This window comes from Cottoperca gobio, chromosome 7, assembly GCF_900634415.1.
Source record: "Cottoperca gobio chromosome 7, fCotGob3.1, whole genome shotgun sequence".
In the NCBI taxonomy this organism is placed as follows: domain Eukaryota; kingdom Metazoa; phylum Chordata; class Actinopteri; order Perciformes; family Bovichtidae; genus Cottoperca; species Cottoperca gobio.
Window position 1 is genome coordinate 12,450,203 of NC_041361.1, and position 23,429 is coordinate 12,473,631.

The following is a 23,429-nucleotide window of genomic DNA, read 5'->3' on the forward strand; positions in this document are numbered from 1 at the left end:
CAAAGAGAAATGTAAAATATCATCATCTGAAATCTTGCTGTGTAAAATAAAATAGGAATTTAGAGATGTTCACCCTCTCACAGTTCATTTGGGGTTTTACTGTATCTCTAATCCCTTATGTGTTTTAGGGTTCAGGGCTTCTGCCTTTGTCTCGGGGCAGATTAACATGTTTCACATTCTACTTTCAAATGACTTAGCCTACAGTTAAATGAGATGCAATATGTTATTAAATATATTGAGAATCCTGAACAAAGTATGCAAAAAACTGACACAATTTACAAACAAGAAAGAAATTATATTTAGTACAACACAAACTGGAGACAACTCATTTTTATATTCTATTATTGGTATGCTAGTAGGATATGTTTCATTATTTGTGGGCTTGTTCAGCCTGCACCTCTGTGATGAGACAAAACTCACTCATGTCATCTCGTAGCCTTTAGACCTGGAGTGCCACCTACTGGTGTCCCGTCAGAAAAGCAGGTAAAACTGAGAGTTGGACAGATTCATCGTTTAAAATACTTGAATCTCGGGTTTATTTTGGATTTACTTATATTCTTATATGCAATTTTACAACATGAATTGATTTGCAATGCTGATTAAATACATTTATATGTACACTATATGATTCAATAAACGTTATTTTCCAGTTTAGAATTTCAGTTCTGAATGCTCCTTTTTTGTTCAATAGAAAGGTGTGTAATTAGTTGCACCTATTAGTAAAAGCCTCTTTTGATGCTCATTACACATTCATACTGCCAATTAGGAGCATCGATGTACCGAAACCTTTTCATGAGTTTCCCATTTCCTCACTGATATCCATTGTACTCTTCAGCTAGTCCACTGCTATTTGAACTCTCATATCCAGACCTTTCCCAATTAGACCCACCTTCCACTCTGAGGTTTACTTTCTCCAAGACGAAGGAGAAAACAGAGTCCTTTAACAAGTGGGCCCCACTCTCTTGTTCACATGGGGAAGTTTACCCACATCTGTCTCAGCACCTAACCCTGGAAAAGAGGGGTCAGTACTAAGGCCAGAGGTCAGCACTTGTTCCATTGTGAGCAAGAACCAACATGAACCCCAATCGAACACTGCGGTCAGCGGGAAACAGTGCCCGGTTGGTTTTTAGGGCCACGGATGTGTGAACTGAACAGGAGTAGTGCTTTGAGGCGGCTTGCCGCACGGAAGCGTTTGAAAGGGACTCTTACGGTTACTTAATTAAGTACAGAACAAATAGTTTTCCTGCTTTGTGGCGTCTTTTCTGCATCATCAATGGCATGGGCACAAATAGAAAACAAAGCTGTGGTTTGAGAATTTGCAGGTGTGCATGGATGCGTGTGAAGCTACTGGAGGGAGTACTACCATGCAACAAAAATAATCAAGTTTATGTGGCACTCAAGGGGGAGGTCTGTGTGAGAACAGATCTAGTTAGGAGCGTCACAACAGATCTGACAAAGCAGACTGCCAGGTCAGGCCAGGCATGCTGCTGTGACCCAGTAGTATTCAACCAAATGATAAAAAAAAGAATCAGCAGTCTCGCTCCCTCTTCCTGTTACTCCCTCTTTCTCTTGCTCGCTTTCTTTCTCTCTTATCAGCAAGCCACCATCCATAATTGACCTGATTCCCAGATTTCTGTCCCTCTGACCACCCTTGCCGTAGCTTAAACGTGGGCAGCATAGGTGGCAGAGGACTGCCGGGCTGAAGGAAAAAGGGATGTAAAAGAAAGTATTCTTCTAATGTCTTGAAAGAAAAAGGAAAATCAGCATAATGACCGTGCTCCCCTACCACACATTCACTCTCTCACGCACACATACACACACTCCTTCTCCGTGCAGGCCCTCCTCCCACTCCCGTTTGCATCCAAATCTTGATTAACCTCCTCTCTCACTCCCCCTTTCCCACCCACTCACATTCACACATACACATGGACACAAAGTGCCCCGGAGGCCCCCTGACAGATGGGGAGAGGGGTTTCGGGGGGTTCCTCGGAACAAATGGCACCCTGGTTTAGTGTGGTGTTGTCAGGGTTTGAATTGATCCCCGGGACTACAGAGGCTTCTCTCCGCCAGTGTGTCACAATGGCAACAAGTGTGTAGAGCTGGGAGCAAGCTTGTACAGGCATGGGACCCATACCTCATGAATGATAGCTTAGCAAATGGCCCTCCTTTCACTGGCTTTCATTGTAGGGCCATCTCTCGTTTTCTTTCATACCCTACTCAAAAAACTTGCCCAGCTTTGTTAGTTTTATTGGGTTTCATTGGTTTGAGATTCTGAAACGTGTTGGTTTTTGTGTGATTTTGTATGTGTGAACTTTGGAGTATGTCGGGGGAGTGGGTATGTGTGTGTGTTGGTGATGTTTGGAGGATGGGTGTGTGTGGGGGGGGGGGGTATTTTTGTACATTTTTGCTTGTTAAATTGATGGGCGCCGTGGTCTCACGGTATGGTCTGTGGAATGATGTAAAGCTATCTGTCATTGGCCAATGCCAGTGAATGTGATTCAGTTTTATATGAAAAGCACTTCCTGGGAGGTCGTAATGTTTTTCACTCGGTGAGATCAACACCATGTGTGCAATTTTAACAGCTTTCCATAAATTCAAGTAGATACACAGCAATGAGACGTCCACGCAGTTATAACAACTATATATCCTTTCTTGTCAACTCAGATGCTCCTTAAGACTTCGTTAAAACTGCGTCTCTGCTGCAAGTGACATCTTGTTTGTCCAGAAAAGGCATCAAATACCATGCATTTACTTTTGTTTCTTTAGTTTGAAAGTCGTATATTTGTCTAATATGGTCTTGTATATCAGCTTAATGAGCCCCTGTCTCACCCAGAAGATAAAGCCCGGCTGAAAGTCCACTGTGACCCCTCAGCTGACCCCGGGCAGCACTTTACAGGCTCCGGAACAATCCTCCCATTGGTAGATAACAACGGCATCATCCCTCCAGGCTCATTTCATCATTGTCACTTCTCCTCCGTCTGGTTAATGTTTCACTAGTCCTCTATGTTTTGCTCCTTGGCCTGCAAGAGAGGGGGGGAGAAGGAAGAAGGAGGCTTGGTTAATCACAAAAGGAAAACAGAGGGTGATCGATTGATTGGTAAACAAACAGGCAGCGGCAGAGCAGAAGGGACTGAGCCAAGCGTCCTTATCTTCCACATGTGACATCTCCATCCATCATACCTCATTATCATAGCTGTATCAAGAGGTGTTGATGGGGCTGATTACCTGCCTGACATCAAATCTCAAGATGTCACCAAACACATTTTTAGCCTGTGTTAGATGACTCACATGAAGAAGATTTAAGAAAGAAGCTTAGTCTCTCATATGGATCAGGCTCTATCGATGCTGGGTCCTACATTTCACATAATGCTTTTTTAAATAGACCATTCTTGACTAAATGCTCACTTCTTTCAAACCCCACACCTCTGGATTGAAATGCTGCCGAACTGTTTAAATTGAAAGTGTCAAGCCCAAACTGAGATAACCCTGATGAGTTTTTTCAAACTTCTGAAAGCTGAATTATAGTCCTTGTGATGAGTAATCTGATCTTCATGCGTACAATTGGTGGAATATTCCTTTAATATCTTTCTCAAGGATGCAGCTTCTTTTAAGTCCTTGATTACACAATAGCAGCTGTTTCATGTATTTGATGTGTTCTAAGTAAGCCTGTGACCTCAGACTCTGATGTGAAGCCCTGTTCAAATGGTGTTTGCTGCTACAAGTCAGTTATATGTCAAGTATTGGTACTACATGATGAAAGTGTTTGAAATTAGCATTTACCATTTCCCACATGTCAGTAAAAGTGTAGTTCTCGTGGATAAATCAGTACTGTCACATTCTGTTTATGAGAAAATGAAATATCTAAGCCTTCAAACTCTTGGACGGATTACAAAATTGACCCTGTGCAAAAAGCAACAGTATGATGAAATATCACTGAAATTGGTAGGATATCATTAATGTGAATTCATTACTATCCCTTGCAGGTATATTCCCCCCCCCCAAAAAAAAAACCTGTCTTCTAACAGTTGAACAAGTAGGCCACACCCCAGGCTACGGTCTGGGTCAAAGAGCTAAGGTACACATCTCATACATATCTCATACATACCTAGGTGTCAGGACGATGTGCTCCCGAGCTCGCTTTTGTGTCGTCCACTCTGCATAGCAATGGCAAACACATTGCAATATGTTTGAATTGTTGAGGTGGAGGGGCAAGCGTGTATTGTTAAAGAGGCAAGGTCTGCATATTAAGAAAACACGGAGGGAGAACAGGCAACTGAAAAGACCTTTGAATGAGAATCAATTAATTTTCATTTACCTCCATTAGCACTGGGCAGGGATTTGCATCTGTGAACCCATTGCCAAACTGGCAGTGGCCTTTTTAGTTGAGAGAGAGGGCCACATTAAGCTAATGATGGGGGGCAGAGGGAGAGACAAAGGGCTGTATGTGTGGTAGGGGAGGCCTGGCGGTCCTCTTCTCTCATTAGCACCACAGTGCCCTGCACTGCTGTCACACAGCGAGCCCTCACAGGCTGATCATTAACCACTAGCTGGGGTGTGAAAAATACTCTCACAATTAAAAAAAAGGGGTTTCTCAGCTATCAAGCATTGAGATATACAAAAGGCTCATTTTAACTGCCTTGACAATAAACATCACTTTATACTGCACTATACATCACTGTATAGTGTCTACAATACAGTAATCTAGATTTTTGTCTCGCTGTTTAACTGCATTGTATTTTGTTTGTAATGATTGTCTAGGTATTCTGCAGGTATTTACTCTCATAAATACACAAATGAAGCCACTATCTGCACGATTAAGGACATTGTTACAAGACTGCCATAACTGGAAGCATATCTACCTACTGACCGTTAAAACAATACGTTTCTGAAAGGGTTTTAGACAATTGGTTGATGCTCTAACCCAGAGACGTTTTTAAGATTGAGCAGGTAGAGAGTGATATTTTGACAAACTACATCAGCTGATGGAGGAACTTGTAGTTCAGACATGTACTGTAGGTTTGCAATAAAAGCACAGTGTCATTAACCAATATCTAAGGAAAGTTGAGAAGTCGTGGTTGCCTACAGGTTGAAGAAATGAACTGATCCAAAGGTCAGTGATCCTGATGAGAGAGTGGCTCATTTACATTTTCACATCCATAATGTTATATAAATTCATTATCTATTTTTAAGCAATGTTTTCCGAATTCACTCTTCTGTTCCCCTAGAAGAAAACTCCCTTCCCACCCAGAACACCCATCCTAGTCCCAAACATTATTTAACAATACATGATTAACAAATAAACAAACTATTTATTAACAAACATGAATCAAAAATCACCAAAGCAAAGGTTAAAAAAGCATTATCACTTAAATTATTCCTGTTGCACTGGAGAAACCATAGAAATATTCATAATCCCATCGCTGTATCCACAATATCTTTACATGTGTTGATTTTCAAAAGTGCAGGCTAGATCTTACACTGGATATCATCAGAACCATCAATCAGTAGATCAGGGAGGAGTTCTTGAGTGCAGACCTGAAATATGTGAATGCAGAACGTAAAATATAAAATTGTGATCCAATAATAAGGACTTTAAAATCCAAACTCTCAATCTGACTGTCCTTTTGTGTATTTACAGATACGTGACGTAAGAGATCATTTGGTGTTTTTATGATGGTGCTGGAGAGTGTTGTCTGACATGTCGCTCTAAAATCTCCCATAGGTGTTCAATTATATATATGTATATATATATATACATATATATATATATGTATATATGATATATATATATGTTGTCCGCAAAGGCCATAGCATTCACAACATTTTCATATCATAAAATTCAGTAACCATCATGTCAATTTAAAAGAATATATATTGTACCTTTATTTTACCAGGATAGGTCTCATTGAGATTAAAAATCTCTTTTTCAAGAGAGTCCTGGCCGGGATAGGCAGCAGCACAGTTACACGACAAGATAGAAGCATCTGCATTTACATTATTTCCCTTCTCAATTATTCATGTTTTCCTTTTTTTCAGTGCTGCTTTAAATATATTAAAACAAAATTGCATAAGTAATACATTTTGACAGAAAATGTTTTTTCTGTGGCTACTTCAATTTCAGCACTAGTGCCGTGATGCAACCCAAGACAACAAATCTATCTAACACTGTGATCTACAGATTTAAGTGTGTGTAAGAAACAAAACATGGAAAGAAAATGTCATCCAGACCGCTAACATGCAGTCGCATATCAAATATCTGAAGAATCTGTTTACATTCCCTGTTTTTTCAATGTGGGAAATAGCTGCATGTCTCTGGAGGAGGATCAAATTAAAATGGGATTTGACACAAGGGTCTGGTCATCTTATTGCAGCACTACGGTGAGGAGCCTTGTCTCCACGCTATGGGAGGAACCCAGACAGTATGAAATGGAGCGGAAGGTATAAGCAGAGAAGAGGATGAAAGAGAAAATAGGAGAAGGGAGCAGACAGGGTCACAGATGTGACATTACACTAACAATAGGATCAGTGGGGGTACAAGTGTGCAGACATCCCATCCTGGGCAAAGCTGTCTCCCAGCTGTTTGGTTCACCTGTCTATTAAAAGGGAACATATTTCTTGGTTTCTACAGAAGGAGAGACAGATTTATTGGGCCTACAAGGAGGAGGCTTTAAAGTGGATTGATCATTAGACAAGGGCCATTAAATGACTTTTCCTCTTGTTGTGTGAGGTCGGACTCTCCACAAGCTTGTTGATAGGTCAGATATGAATACGAGTTGTAAGCTCATTATTAGAGCAGAGCATTAATAAGCAAATTGTTGGTATCAAGAAGAAATTAATGCGTTATGTCTCATATTTTTTTATGGACCTCTATCTGGGAAGTTCTGTGTAATTGAGGACCTCATGATGGGGGCTTTACATTGAAGCCCAGACAAATATTGAAGTGACCTCCAGCCCTTTCCTGTACTCAAGCGGCCCCATTCTAAAACAAAGCACACATGACAAGAGGAGAGGGGAGAAATCAGATGGCTTAATTGTTCCTTGACAATTAGACCATCAGTCAAGCGAACATTGAGCAACCCTGCAAAAGTAGCAAAGGGAGGAGGCAGCAGAAGAAAGGGATGAAAGAAGAGGGCACTAAAACACCCACTGAGTGAGAGGGAGTGAGAGGGAAAGAGGGAGAGGGCCCTGCTATTGAGGGCCCGACAGGGCAAAAGGAGCAGAGAGCAGCTTACAATACTGTACAGCGCTGTTCTGCACCATTAAGTGGCATGGAGGGCAGGGCTGGGACAATAGGCTTCTGTCCCCGAGGAGAAGGCCAGCAGCTCCAGAGGAGTCCTCCTTTTCAGCCCATATGGTTGTGGCAGCCTCACAGGATGCTCCTCTCGCCGCGGCCGCATGCTCAGCATCTGGTCACACGAGGTCCACCGTCTCTCCACGGTGACCACTGTAGCATTAGGGGGGGGCAACAGGGTCTCCCTGGTAACACTGAGGGATACACAAGGATTCAGGGCAGCACTCAAGAGATTAAGGAAAGGAAGTACTTCTGGATGGAGTGAAATCCCAATTTTGTTGGATTTAAAGTCCCAACAAGAGTGAAAAACTGGGAACAGAATTAACCCCATGCGGATAACACGCTTATTCAAAAGAAGCTCCCCAATGCATCGAATACAACATTTGTAGACAGCTGCTATTTACTTTTAAAAGTTAAATAACACATATAACAATAGCAATGTGATATTTAAACAATACAGTTCCTAACTAACACACACTTTAAATATATGTCAACATAGGACAATCTACCACACACATACTTTATAAAAGCTTTTGTCCAAAAAAGCCTCTTTCTTTAAGAATTGTCCAAATACTTCTAAACACAAGCAGATGCATGTCTAAACCATTTACATTACTTTAGCTAGTGTATTTTCCTTCATGCTCAAAGCAACTGTGACTGCGGTCCCCTTTGGACCAGTGACAAAGAACTGTCAGAATGATGGATTATGAAGCTGCTGCCTGAATTTCAAACAAGGGACCTGTCTTAACTCCTGTCCATCCTTAAACAGACCCACAAAACCCCCAAAAGAGAAATAAATATAAGCCGAGCGACCGAGAGAGAAAAGAAGTTGGGGGTGAGCCTAGAGAAGAAGAATCTTAACAAGTGTTTACCCTCTCTCTGTTGCCAAGCTGTGGAGCAATAACCTACCGTAGCGAAAGGCAGTGCCTGATCCAGGAAGAAAGGCCTCAGCCTGCGGGGTCAAGGGTCACTAACTCTGCCATTGTCTCTGACAGGGCAAGCACACTCCAGCTTTTCTCCGGCTTTCAAAGGCCTGTGATGGGGGTGGAAAGATAGGCCTGAAAACACTGGGTCAGGACCAGGGGCTTTATGGTAGTCGGGGAAGAAGGATTTGGACCCCAAAGGTTAAATGAAGAGCGAAAGGGCCCTTCTGTCCAATTATCGAGGGACAAATGCTCTCTGTGACCCATCGGGGTCAAAGTTCAGCGGAGCCATTGGTAGCGGCACACTCTGGCTTTTTGTGGCTCAGATGAGATGAACCTCTGCTGTGTTTATTTAAGTGACACCCTGACCAATAGTAAAAGTATAAATAATTTGGGGGCTCTTGTGCTGCCACTTAGGGGAATTAATTTATAGACCAGGGCTAGCGGCTTTTTGACACAATACTTGGAGCAATATAATGAAAAGGCTGAGTATTCATAGTGTTGTTCAGCGGCTAAATGAATAAAACCAGGAAAATATGTGAAGTAAAATAAGTAGTAAATATTATAGCTAATATATTCTCTATAAAGGTTGTGAAAGTTATGCAATGATGAATGAAAGCCACCGCCAACTCCCCCTCTCCCAGAGCTTTCAGCCCAGCCGGTCAGTAGTTCTCCTAATCATGTGCCCATCTCAGTCTCAGGCGGCACTTGTGGCGTTAATTCCTGCTGATACAAAGGCCCAGTGGAGCGGCATGGTGAGAGTGTCCCATATCCGGGGATGGCTGGATTAGACTGAACCATTTCCTCCTGAGCCCATGGGCCGCCATGGATTATGTCAGTGAATTTAATCATCTGCACTTGTTAGGTTAACAAGCAAAGTACAATGTTATTACAAGATTTAGCCAAAGTCCTTTCTTTTTCCAGGTTCTTGCACAGTAGCCAGTTCCAGAATTAGTCCTGAATTCACAGAATTATACTTTTTGTTTCTCCCTGCATTTTCTCCCTGTGAGACTCACATTACATCTGAACTTCTCAATCACAATTAAGCTAAGTATAGGTTTAACAGGCTTGATCAGCTACTTTGCATCAATTTGACCATAAACAACACAATACAGTAAAGTAGGGATTTCTTGCACAAATTCACATTATCGTTACTCCTCCTGCAAGAACGTGCATGGAGAAAGAAAAACATCCTTGAAGGGTCAAAATTCCAGCAAACTCTGCAACTAGTGTGGCTGGACCCTTTAAAGATTACATACAGGATCCCAGTAAACTCTGGCAGCACATGGTCCCCACTACAAAATCTCTCAGAATATCCTGAAATGAACCTGAGAACAATCCATCAAAGCCCTGAGATGCGGCCGCCCGGAACACACTGAGCGATATGAAAGCTTTAAATCTCTTCCTCTGCAGAATCCATTTAGCATGGCTCTGCCACACTCCACCAGGGGGGTGCTAGGGCGGGATACCAGGACTGGAACCACAGGGATAAATTACGCTTCCAGAGTTTGTGTGTGTATGCCTTTGCTTGTGTTTTCTGTGTGTATAAATGTGAGTCTGTGTCGTGGATGTAGAGGATTTTCCTCTCTCTGGGACTCCTCTCTGCAGGTCCTCTCCGTCCCTCATGAGCTAGCATAAGCCTGTTGGACACACATCGGAAGGGTGAAGGGGAGTCACTGGGAGTGAGCCAGGCTCCCAGGGTCTTACAGGCCCTTAGAAGGTGCAGGATGACCTTTAATCAGGGATCAGGGGCCCGGGCTGCAGCTGGAGGCACACCGGACCCCTGATTATGCCAGAGCTCCCAGGTCACACTCCCAGCTGGCCTTCCACCTTGAGCCAGGACACTGGACAGCCTTAGGCCGGATGAAGGGCTCAGTACAGGCATGAGGTGTACATTTATGATGGAGTCTTAACATTAATCTCCAAGATCTTCATCCAGACAGTTCACGGACACAAATGTTCTGGCTATGAGTTGGTGATAAACTTTGGGTGAACTTGCTTTCATTGTTATCAAGACTGAAAGTGGTGCCAACACGGTTGGATGCATTGGAGCGATGAGATGGCAATATGAAAAGAATGTGATGCTGAAAGCTCCACTCCTCAATATGTTTGCCAGATAAATCAGCACTAAATTGACAAACACTTGGGTAGAAAACTCACACAGATTTAGAATTACACTTCCATAAAGTTGAGTATCTCACAGAAGACAGATTAGTTTTTTAAAGGTCAAAATTAAAGCAGCAGAGGCAGAGACATCTTTTTACTCCCTGGTATGAGTTAAGCTTTAAAAACAATGGGTCCTACATTTCTCATAATATAGCTCAATGGCATCTTTCTTAGGACTTCCACTTAGGGTTCTTTTTTAAAGCTCCCACAGAAGACATTATTCAGCATTTTTCACAGACCGAGTGCTGCTCATAACGAGTAAACGTATCACCATGTGTAAAATCAGTGCCTTTAAACACATACAAGTTTTGACTCACACAGAGGAAGCAGAACCCCAAACACCCGTGTCTCTAAGTGGGCTGTTGCTTTTAATCTAATAACAGAACATGCAAGATGAAGATGTGTGTGCTCACCATTGATCCTAACTGGTTGCCCCCATTAAGAAACGTTGTTCATGAAGAGGAGATTATGTTGCTAGCCAACCCTGACATGTCTTTCCTTTCTCTCGTGCTTCCCATTCTTTTTAACTAATAGAGTAAAAAATGACAAGAAAAATTGACACCAACTTTCTCTTTCCGTGCCAAGCAGCATTAACCACGCCCTGCCCACCACACACATACACACGCAGTTACACTACCACACACACTCCTGCCATCTACGGGAATGCAACCCCCTCCTCTCGCCCTTTCTCTCCATCACCCACCCCAAGGATTAGCCCCCGACCCCCACCTCTCTGCACACTACCATCCCCTCTTGCCCTATTATCATATTTGATCCACAACTACCCCCCTTTACTTATTTCACCCTCCCACATGCACCACCAGCAAGGCATGCCCCCTTTTCTTTGACCACTCTCAGGGAGAAGAAGAGGAGGATGAAGAGGCAGGGGCTTTCATGGGGAACAATCTGCCAGGGAGATGAAGAATGAGCGGGCACTCAATTAAGGGCTGCCCATTGAGCCTGCGGAGTGAGCCTGAATGTGGGCCCCTCCAAAGGAATGGAGTCCCATGAATAGATTGTGGGCCTTCATGAAATATTAAAGAGCGGACGGATTTCCCACAATATTTGTACACCTCCCTTTGTGGGGATTTCTCCCTCCATTGAGCCTGAAACTGTTAACACATCCGCTCTGAAGCACGGCCCGCAGACTATGATAAAGAGCCCCACGGTCCAAGCATCAAACGCTCCCCACCCTCACCTCTCCCTCTCCCTGTTGCCCTGTCTGTCTCTTTCTCTTTGTCTTTCCCTCCCTATCTCTCGCTCATTCTCTTGCTCTCTCTGTCTTCTTGCCCATGAGCTATTCATGGAGGGGATTACAGCAGTTTTAATGACCACCTGTCCTTGCTCCGGCACTGTATTGTGCTATGCCATGCCAGGCCAAGCAGCAAGCATCCGTGTGGTATTAAAGGGTCATATTGTTAACTGGTGACCCTTGTCTCCACCAACACAGGCCTGACAGCCAAAGCCACCCAGACAGGTAACTATCACAAACACCACCATCCTGTGTGTGAAAAAAAAACAAAGTCTTAAAATGGAGAACAATGAAGAAAGCGGCTTAAGTTTGCCTTAATCAACTTGCTTATTTGTGTGATTGCACTGCATCAATGTACTGTAGCATCATACTGAATAGCAACCCAGTAAATGTTAGCAAGTGCTTCCTCCCACATAACCCGCTTGTCATTTTTCCCTTTTTTTATCTCTGCTTTTACTCTCTCTCTCTCTCTCTCTCTCTCTCTCTCTCTCTCTCTCTCTCTCTCTCTCTCTCTCTCTCTCTCCCTCTATCTATCTCACACACACTGGGATCTGGTTGAGTGGAGCTGTATAGAGAGCGAGGGCTATGTGGTTAAGTAGGTGGTTAAAGCTTCCATTAGCATCAGAATGGCCACATATTCCTGCCATGAGTCAACATTAGTTCATTTCAGAATTGAGGGGTTGAGGACAGGCCAGAAATTAAAGCTCTCTCTGTAATCGACAAGTGCACTTGGTTCATTATTTCTAATTGTGTAAAGTGCAAATAAGACAGTTATTGGAGCTGATGGTGACATGAACGTCAGTTTCCGGACTGTAAACGGATCACACACTGTACTGTAATCTTCTGCATCTGCTTGTTTTAGTGAATAATTGAGGCCATTTTAAAGTTGCATAAAGCAAACTCAGAGATTTATCTAAAGCCCCCCGAGCTGTGCACTGTACATTTACACTCAAGTCAGATTTTTGTCTGGAAACATTTTTGCCGACTTTTGAAAACCTTTGGATCTTGGGAGCCGAATATAAAATAAACTTCTATAGATTTGACCACTTCTTGTACATACAAGAAAGGTTTGTAGTGATGGAACCGCTGCTGGGTCGGTGGGATTGACGAAGCTCAAAAGATACTGTATACCATGCTACTAAATAATAATCATGGTCTTTGTGCAGTCATATCTCTACTGTGGGGTCAGTTTACTCTATAAAGGTACAATTTCAACCAAAGAAATACCATCTATGTAAACTGCTTGACCGTGTTCTGTGAAAACAGGAAATGTGATTTTTAAATGTTTTGAGCACCACAAACAAAATTGCATTTACCGCCATAGGCCTTTCTATATTTCACAACAGGAGAAGCACAGGTTCAAATAATAAAGTTAATAATGGCTGAATTTAGCTGCTTCAGTTTCAGGGTCCTGGTATTGAGAATGCTGACTCACTGTCGTCACTTATCGGGACACTTGAGTTGAACAGAGCCATCGTTAATGTTATTAGTAACACCTGTGATGTTCCTACTATGACAAGTCAAAATGCTGTGACTATTGTAACTTTATTTAACTAATAAGTAATATTAAAATAACCAAAAGCTATTAGTGTGTAATCCACCGAGTGATCTACTATGACAAGTTGAAATGTCGGCATTAAAAAAGAGGTTTTGTATTGGGGAGGTGGCAGAAATCTCTAAAACAGAAAACTCAAAACGTGTTCAAGTAAAACCAACGGTTTCTGCATGGCTTGTTATCACTAAGTAAGTGAGAAAACATGTTTTTCTTTTCACTGTTTGAGTGAACTGACCCTATAAGTCTGCCAATTTTTGGCTTGTCTATACCAATCAAGAAGTTTAACATTGTGGGTGAAGACAGCATGTGGTTGCATGAAGTTCTGCTGCCCACTCCAGCAGAGCCCCAGCTGTGGAGCACATTGGAGAGCAGGCTTCTTGGTCTGGCCACCATATGCTGAGGTCTGGAGTCCAGGCTGTCAGCGTAGCTCCAGCACATGGAGGGCAGTTGGGGGGCACATGGGGTGGGGGCTCCGGGGTGGTGCTGGTGGGGGCAGCCGCTCCACCAGCATTGTACCAGGAGGACAAGAGCTGAGCAGGACCCAGCAGGAGAGTGGGGGGCCTTTTCTAAAGAGCGATCAACTGGAGCTCCTTTTCTCACACCCCGCTCACTTTACCCTGCTCTGTATCTCCTCCTCTCCCTCCCTCCTTCCTCTACACTCCCCTCCTTTACATGGCAGATTGATACACTGACTGAAATGTGATTTTCTTGTGTCTCTCTTATGAAACTGCATTCTCCACCCTCGCATCCCTGTCCCACCCACTCATCCCACTAACCTATTCTCCACTTGAATTAAATCGAGCCACGCAGCTTTGTTTTTCAATCATCTTGTCCACATCAAAGTCACTCATGAGAGGATGGTAAAAAGGAGGAAGGGGCCACGGACGAGACAAATCTCTTTGGCTTTTCCCTCGCACAATGCTTCTCATTTGAATTTCCCCATATATTGCTGATCACCATTCTGAATGGTGCCTCTGATGAAGTGTTGTTTTTGTGGTTCCTCACATTAATTCCAAAGACCCCAGGGATACATTTTCCTTTATTTGTCTTTGACTTCAAAGTTATCTGGAACGGGACGTGTCGGAATGACGAGGGGTCACCAGGTCGAAACTGGATGTTGTTTACCAACCTTCTCACCAACTTATAGGAGCATTAAAACTATGGAGTCACCACGGGGGATAACAAAACAGTTTTCAAGCATTGAGGGGGTTTTTTCAGGGGTGAATTCATGTAATGTGAAAAACATTCTTCCTACTTTTGCCTGAGTTAAAAGAAGGCCCCTTTGTTTTGATGATCTTTTAATTCATGGGTTACACCCCACAGTGTATCAACACGTGAAGGATCATCCAGCCTACATGCTTTAGTCCTTGTTTTTGATGTCTGAGGTCATGGTATGGGGTTGAATGAGGCATAAACCTGCAGTATTTTCTGCATAAACATACTGGATGTTGAAAAACATGAAAATCTTCCCTATAGTATGTCTGTTGGGCTACATTCACTGGCATGATACCATAAGATAAACCTAACCCATAAAATGCATTGTGATGAGAATTATTATTAGCTTCCTGAATGTTTTATTTTGCTGATCATCTTTCTTGATTTTTGTTTTGGGAGATAGCGTGCACTGTGGTTGAGAAAAAAATGTCATGTATTACACTATAACGGGCCTTTTACACTATATTTCACATATATGAAACACATGGTAGTGTCAAAATATCCTCACATTCAATATCAGCAGATTCAATTGAGAAGATTCACACATGTTCTGCAGCCTTGTGTGTCAGTCTGCTGCCCTCTGCTGCCAGCATTTAGAAACAGACCTACAACTGATGCAGAATATCACTCATGTACATGTTAAGCTTTGTTCACTTTGTATCAACAAAACTATAAAAAACAAATGTATTGCATGAAGTTAATACATTATTGCATGAGACTTTGCGGTGATAAATATATAATAATAATATAATAAATAGATGGTATATATATATATAATGTGTGATCCAATCATACTACTCTAGTACACGCTATGATACATACACATGCCACCACTCTGATTATAGTGTGTATATTGCTTGCCATGAAATTTTGAATTGCTCTTTAGTTTTTATTTCTATTTCTTTGTTTGATTATTATATTATGTATTATCTTTTTTTTTTTAACCTTTATTATACCAGAAAGTCCCATTTAGATCAAAAATCTATTTTCTAAGCGAGACCTGACCAAGGCAGCAGCCAAACAAAATCACATTTCACAATGAAACAGAAGCTGTTGAACATGATGGCCTCTCAAGAAAAATAACTGCATGTCATCACATTCATTTTGATGTCCTTCAATTCATCAATGGATATAAATGTTTCTAATTATTGTTATTGTTCTATTTATCCTCCATTCATCGGTACTAACTTCTGTGTCTTTGTGCGGCAGCAACACCCAAACTTCCCCTCTGGGGATCAGTGAAGGCTTGTGTTACCTTATCTAACCTTATCTTATTGTTAAACTTGAAAACTTTAATGTATTTCATGGTCGGAATTTCATACGTCACTCATCAAATTAGTAGTATTTTTGATTGGGGTTGAGGGGCGTTTAACTGAATGATAATTGTATTTTCCAATTACCGCCACAAGATGGCACAGGAGAGTAACTAGTGGACGATTAATGAAGGCATACTGCATTGAGTTATTAAAAGCGCAGAAGGTGAATAGTGTGTGCATCAAAGCCCAATTGGGTACAGAAAGGACTCTGAAGAAAAAGTATATTGCATCAAATGTCCTGCATGGGTCACAGTTCTTTCTTTAGTATATTTTTGAGGGATTACGTGTGTTAACTTGTATCGTGTGATCTCCTAATTGTAGGTAGCAGCAGGTATTTATTTTGTCTTCTTTTAAAATGTAGAACCTGCTTTTGTTCACATGGACATGTGCCTGATGAAGACTTTGAGACATCGCATCAATTAAAATCATGGAAACTTGAACATGTCAGTGTGCAGACAACGTCTCCTTTTTTTTTAATACAAGATGTTTAGTAAAGTAGGAGACCTACTAAATCTACCCTAAGTCCTAAATCCTACCAAAGGGAGTCTATGTTTAATACTACAATAGCAGTAACAAAGTGTGTGGTTTGAAAAAGTTGCTCTGCAAATTAGAAAATAGAGAAATATTTTCATGTAGGAACACAGTGCATAGTGTTTATTCAGGCAAGGTTGTATTTGGCAGTGACATTATCAGATCAATGTGATCTGAACTCAGTCACATGAATCCTGCTAACTGGAAGAGGCTGCAGCCGGTAGATAGAAATACAATTCCAGTGAGTTGTCACAAACTGTCTGACATCAGTAATCCCATCTTTTCTGTAGGAAGAGGCAATAGTGTACTGTGGAAAGACTTTGCATAAAAGCTTCAAATAAACACACAAGTTGATCTGGACTGAGGAAACGAGTCAAACAGGAAGATCGTCAGGTTGATTCTGTCCAGTAATAATTCCATACGATGCTGAAAAGTCTCTTTGGATGCGAACATCAGCAAAGTGCTTGAAATGTGAAGTGCACAATGAAAAAACACTTTGTGATAAAAAAAAAGGTTTTCTTACATTGTGAGGACATTAAATTATACACTGAGGTGTTTATCATTCTAGTAACCAAGCAAAGACGCTCTAGGCATGCAATCAGTCACTGAGGAATCCTTGTTGACGTTATCTCAGCAGAGATCATATTTTAGTAGAGAGTACAACAAAGTTATGTATACCTCAAACCTGAGACCAAGACATTTAGTCTCCACCTCAAAGTTAAGTATCAGTCCATTCATAAAGATAACTACATTTGAGGACGTATGTCAAACAAGAAAGCTCTGACAAAGAGGCAATACACACACTAACATTTATCTTCTTCTACGAGTTTGGAGTGATAATAACCTCAGTTTAGACAGACAAACAGTGAAGTGGAGGCTGGAGTTGGGAGTGGTTTACTAGAGATGTGGGTTGCAGGGCCAGATTGGCACAGGGCTGGCTGACAAGCTGTCATGTGGAACTCTACAAAGGGATGCATTGTGGGAAGAGGCACGGGTGAATGGCATCGTGAACTAACTAGAGCATCTCATCGCCTGAGAGAGAGCCACACCTAGCATGTGAAGTCAGCCAACAAGCAGAGTCAGAGGAGTGCAAGATTTATCAGGTGTGAAATGTCCATACATGCACCCATTTTTTAAAATGAGCATCGTGTTCATGGTGAGGGAGAGAGATGTGAGATGTGACAAATAACATTTGTGCCTTTACAATGCTTTACCCAGCCCTTCTTCTGAAGTTGTCTCTTTGTCAGTCTCAGTGCCCATCACATCCGATCAAGCGTGTTGTTTGTTCTGTCACTTACAGAGGGAAGTCAGGTTTCTTATAATCCGTGGATTAGGGAGGTCTGGGAGTGGTGCCTAAAATGACTACTGTAAGTCGAAGAGTCGGCTGTGGTCGGCCACATGCACTCGTGTTTAAACAAAAGCCACAACACATACCGTCAGTTCCTTTTATCACTGATCGCAGCTTTACAGGTGCACTGGTGAGTCAGGTTTCATACATGCTCGCCCTACTGCAGTCAAATGTTTATTTTTCTGCTCATAAATTCATAAATTAGATAGTAATAAGTTCCTGATTGCACAATTTTAAAGCCACAAGAAGAAACTTACAAAAAAGGCGGTATATTATATAATTATAGAAATTGTAATCCATTGTTTTTACATGGCACTGATTGTTTAGTTACGCGTTACAGCAATGCCATAGTAACATATCACTATATCAATTTCTGTTGTAGTATTACAGTCATTTATGAAATGTTTTATTTATTACCCTCATTAATAACATGCTAACTTTGAACAATATCCTTTACCCTACTTCATTTGTATTCTTTGAGGAGGAGAGACAATAAACCAGAGCACATTTCAACACTTCCCAGCATTGTACATGCTTGCTCACTGTGAACTGGCTGTCACGGCTCACCGGCACACCTGAATATAACAACGCCATTGTTAATGTTATAAGTAACACCTGTGCATTTCCTACTCTGACTTGTCAAAAAATGTCTACTGTGAAAAATACCTACTGTGTACATAATATCAGCCAAAAGCAAACTAACTCTCTCTCTTGATGGCATTTCTGTGTTTCTGTGTTGCATCGACACAAATTTGATTTCTAAAAGTGCGTCATGAGTAATAAACAGGACCAGGGCGATAATACAGCCGGTGATCTGTGGACTGAGATTCTTAAGAGGCCAGATGTATAACATTTCAAAGCCTGGAGCTGTGAAAATGTCTGCAGGTGGACATCACTCGTCTCACTTACAAACATCGTGTGGCCTCAACCCCAACAACACACACACCCTTCAACTTCTCTACTCATGTCAGCATGCAGGATGAAGAGAAGCAAAGGTGTTGAGCCACTCGATTTGTTGAGAGGAGTTCTGGACTAGTGCAGCTGTGTCGACACCCTCTGTGCATAAAAGGTATTTATGGTATGACTGCAGGGAAATTCCTGATTATTGCAGCTCGGAAGTTTCGTTTTTCAAGTTCTTAGCTTGACTGCTAGTAACTCAAGTAACACCTGAATGTAAAACTACTCGTAGAAGTACAATATACGTACTTTATTGAGCTACAAGCAACACATTTACCAATAGCCCCTCTCAGATTGTTGAACTGTATGTTTTGCAAGTGAGCTGTCAGGCAAAATACTTCCTTGTAAAAGTTAGTGGAGCACAAACTATGTTATTAAAGTACAGTAAAGTAAAAGCACTTAGAAACTGTACATGTGCTTTCTCTGACAGGAAAAAGAAGAGAATATGTTGTTTTATTTCCAATAGAAAATGTGTCCCACGTAAATATATTATACACTATCACAAAATAAATGTGTTACTGTGTCTTTTAGTATATTTGTAATTCTGCTATTCCAGCAGTAACAACCTGCATTTAATTGTCCTAATCAAAATTAAAAAATGAATTTCCTGTTAAGTTAATAAAAGTAACATTATTCCTGCTCACATACAGATTTCAATGTTCTTAGGTTTCAGGACATTAATGAGAACTTCCTGGAATGTAATCCGTGTTTACTGATCTCAAAATAGTTACATTATATCTCCACATATCTGTCCATGTAACAATAACATAATACTCATTATGAGATCAACAGGAAATGTTTATGTCAGCCTGTAGCAATGTAACTTTTATTATATGTCAAAATTATTGTGTGTTTACGTTAGTAGATTATTGGAAAAGCATCACATATTAAAGGTTGTTGAATTTTCTTACAGCATGGCATTATTTTGACAGGATATGACAATATTGTCATTTTGATATGATCATGATAATAAACAATATCACCACAGATTTATGTTTGCAATAAACAGCATTTAAAAAGCTGCACATATCATCTTTGTGAAGTTCCTATTTGACATATAGCTTATCAGTCCAACTAACATTTGCATGTTTTAAAATTATTGTTTTGTTTGTTAGTCAAACACAAGTGCAAACCATCAAGTTATGTTTCATTCATATTTTGGTCTTCCATCCTCCCAAGCAATTGCAACGCTGTGGCATGTTTGCAATAGCTCTCGATTAACATGGAATAACCAGAGAACATAAAGAACAAAACAACTCTTGTTTCTGAAACCATAACTTGATAGATGTGAAGCTTGATAGATGTGCTTTGAAGGCCTTTATTGGTGTTTAATACAGAGAGAATGGTGTGGAGGATTCATTAAACTTTTTCACTATTGAAAATAAATAAATAAAATACTTGACGCTTTAAATAAAAGTATGTTCTGAACAGATCGCACCAATGATATTTTACAGTCAACATAAGTAAATCACTTTGAATACAAAGGCTGTGTATCACTTAAAACACGGCTATAGTTCTTGAATGCAGTCCGAGTCAGACTTGAGGGCTGTTTGACGATGTTTAACGTTACGTTGTCCAAACTCAAGCATTCAGGATCTCTGTTTTTGGCAGTTTCGTTGCATTCTTCTTTGGGCTCAGATAGCTTAAACTACACAGATTGTGTTTAGCCTGGCGCCTCGCTTCGCTCATATGACATCAGGAGGTAAATCTAGCTTTCTCTGTGAGGGCTGTCCAGTTTCCGTTTGTCATTTTCATTAGTTATTAAAATACTGAGAAATCAGAGAGGGAAGTTAAGAAGAGCCGATGAGACATGAGTCTATCGGGATCATTCCTGCCCAGTCTTTGGCCAAAGTTTGCTCCAGAGTCAGGAAAAGTAACTCCTTGACTGTCTCTGGCCATGAAGCCAAACATCTTCCTGAACATCGAGAAGAACATCCTGTGATTGACAGAACCATTTTCATAATTTCTCTACTTGATTAGATGTGCAACACAAGCTCTACATTATCAAATGATTTCATTTACACTACAGGGAGGCCTGGAATTCTCGCTTTAGTTTTATTTCTTAAATTGACTTTATTAAAGATTCTTTAACGGACATTGATATTATTTTAGTATTATTTTACTTTATGACTGCAACATTAAAGCTAACGGAAAATTCCAGATGTCTTGTATATCCTTTTATATGCATGACAGCATGATAGGTTTCATATCATTGGAAAACATGGGATCATAGAGTTTACAAAACATTTCAACAATATTATATGGTATTGGTGAATATTTGGTAGCCCTGTTCCTCCTCTATTTCACAGGTTTATTCGTTTTTTAAAGCTAATCCTGGGATTTGTGTCGTCGTCGTCGTCCCCCCCCCCCCCCATAGGAAGCCAGAGAATAATGTATGTATTTTTATTACGTACGTCTTCTTAATTCTCTATTGTACTGAAATTAATTCAAAACATTAATAGAAATATAATTACCAACTCATATGTTTAATAAAGGTATTCAGTGTAACTCCAATACCCTTACAGTGATAACAATGGCCAACCCAAAATGCTCTCTAATCCTTGCAAAGATGTAGTTGCCTTTCCACTTCTTGAGATCTGTGTTTCTTTATCAGTTCAGGGGAGACAGACTGTCTGGTGAGAGCAGGTGATCATTATCTGCCATCCTCAGTGGACAGACTCGCCTGCTGTTCATGCCTCACTGTATGTGGGTGGTATGCTGCACTGATACCTGCCAGTCTCAATACTTCTCTGTAACATACTAAGTGCTGGAAATACCCAACTTCACATGCCTCTGTTGATACAATTTGTAAAACTGTGACAAAAAAAAGCACCTGAGTGCAGTGGTGAAAAGTAACTAAGTAGGCTAGATTTACTCAAGTACTGTACTTAACTACAATTTTGAGATACTTGTACTTTACTTGAGTATTTTCATTTTCTTCTACTTTAAACTATCTACTACAATACAGAGGCAAATATTGAATTTTTTACTCCATTACCTGTATTACATCATGTTAGTTACTTTGCAGATTGAGAGTAACACAACACATTTATTGAAATCCACAAGCGACTGTCTGATAAAATAAAAATAAATAATTGTACTCTACTTTAAATAGATAAACTCCTTAAAACCTAATGCTAGAGCAGACCGAGTACAGATTTATGATAGCCTAAATAACTGGTCCGAAAAAGACTTTCATGGCTTGTTTTGTATCTAGTATCTCAAAATTATATATGTATGTATGTATGTATGTATGTATGTATGTATGTATGTATATATATATATATATATATATATATATATATATATAAATATATGTGTGTGTGTGTGTGTGTGTGTGTATTTATATATATATATATGTGTGTGTGTGTATTTATATATACATGTGTGTGTATTTTTATATATATATATGTGTGTGTGTATTTATATATATACATATATATATAAATAATGACATGACAAATAATTATATATATGTGTATATATATATATATATATATATATATATATATATACATACACACACATATATATACACACATATATATAATTATTTGTCATTGTCTTTGTTTGGTTGATAGCAAATCAAATGGGTGTAGTGAAATTATCTGTTAAGTGCATTATTACACTATAAATTGAACATGAACTGTTAAATAAATGTGTAAAAATGCTTCACATTGGTCAAAAGACTACAATGCGTCCATCTGTTTCCAATTACGTTTACAAACGTATAAACCACACTGAATATAAAATACAATGTATGTTGAGAAATGGGGCACCTAGGCTTTGATCGCCTCACTCCAAAGTGAGAATATGTTAAATGCTGTTACAACACATTCCTGTGACCCCTCTTTCAACCTAAACCGACTGCACAGTAAACCCACAAAGTGGCAAAAATAGTGTGAGAAACCCGGCGAGATGAAAGAAGTCGATAACTGTTGCGCTCTGTACCTGTGGGAGGAGTATGTGCACCTGCAAACACAATCATAGCGCTGCCTTGCTAAACTGTAGATTGTAAATTGTTTGCCTCAGCAGGACGCATAAACCGATACCTGAGACATGGATGCAGAGGAGGAATCCCCCGCCGCCCTGGGAGTGCAGCTCCTGGACATCAGCTCCAACTCGCCCCCGTCTGAGCCCAAAGGTGCGGAGGAGAAGCCTCCGTATTCATACGTGGCTCTCATCGCCATGGCCATCAAGGACAACCACGACAGGAGACAGACGCTCAGCGGGATTTACGACTACATCATCTCCAAGTTCCCCTACTATGAAAAGAATAAAAAAGGGTGGCAAAATAGTATAAGGCACAATTTGTCTCTTAATGAGTGCTTCGTCAAGATGCCCAGAGAGAACGGAGGGGACAGGAAAGGCAACTATTGGATGCTCGACCCTGCATTTGAGGACATGTTTGACCAGGGGAACTACCGGCGGCGGAGGAGGGTGAGGAGACCCTACAGAGCCCCGAGCGTGCCTTACCTGACCGGGAACTCCGTGGACTATCCCGAGCCGCTCTACCTGCAGCCTTATGTGAGCAGCTCCTGGAGCCTGTCCTCGCCGACTGGATACCCAACACCTCAGGTCGTCACTGGACACACCCGCAGCATGTCCCCCAGCGGCCCGGTGAGTTCATACTGCTCGCCCGGCCACTTCCATCCACCCTCCCTACGGCGCTTACCACCGCCACCCGCCCGTCCTCGTGTCCCACAACGGTTGTCCCTACGGCGGAGTGACCCAGCCGACGAGCCCCGGCAGAGGCACCGCTTCGGTGGCATGCAGCTACCAGCAGCTCACCACCTATGCAAGGCAAGCGGAGGCGCCGTTTGCTTATTCAGTTGACCAGTAGGGTTATGAGCTATTCTAGACATTGACAGCCAG

General features: G+C 41.2%; 1 protein-coding gene across 1 annotated transcript; it reads left to right on the forward strand.

Annotated features, from left to right (window-relative positions):
- Positions 1 to 22,613: 22,613 nt before the first annotated feature.
- On the forward strand, positions 22,614 to 23,397 carry foxl2l (forkhead box L2-like). Its single transcript, XM_029436347.1, is given in 2 exon segments — positions 22,614 to 23,207; positions 23,209 to 23,397. Coding segments are annotated over 2 exon segments (783 nt in total).
- Positions 23,398 to 23,429: the final 32 nt, after the last annotated feature.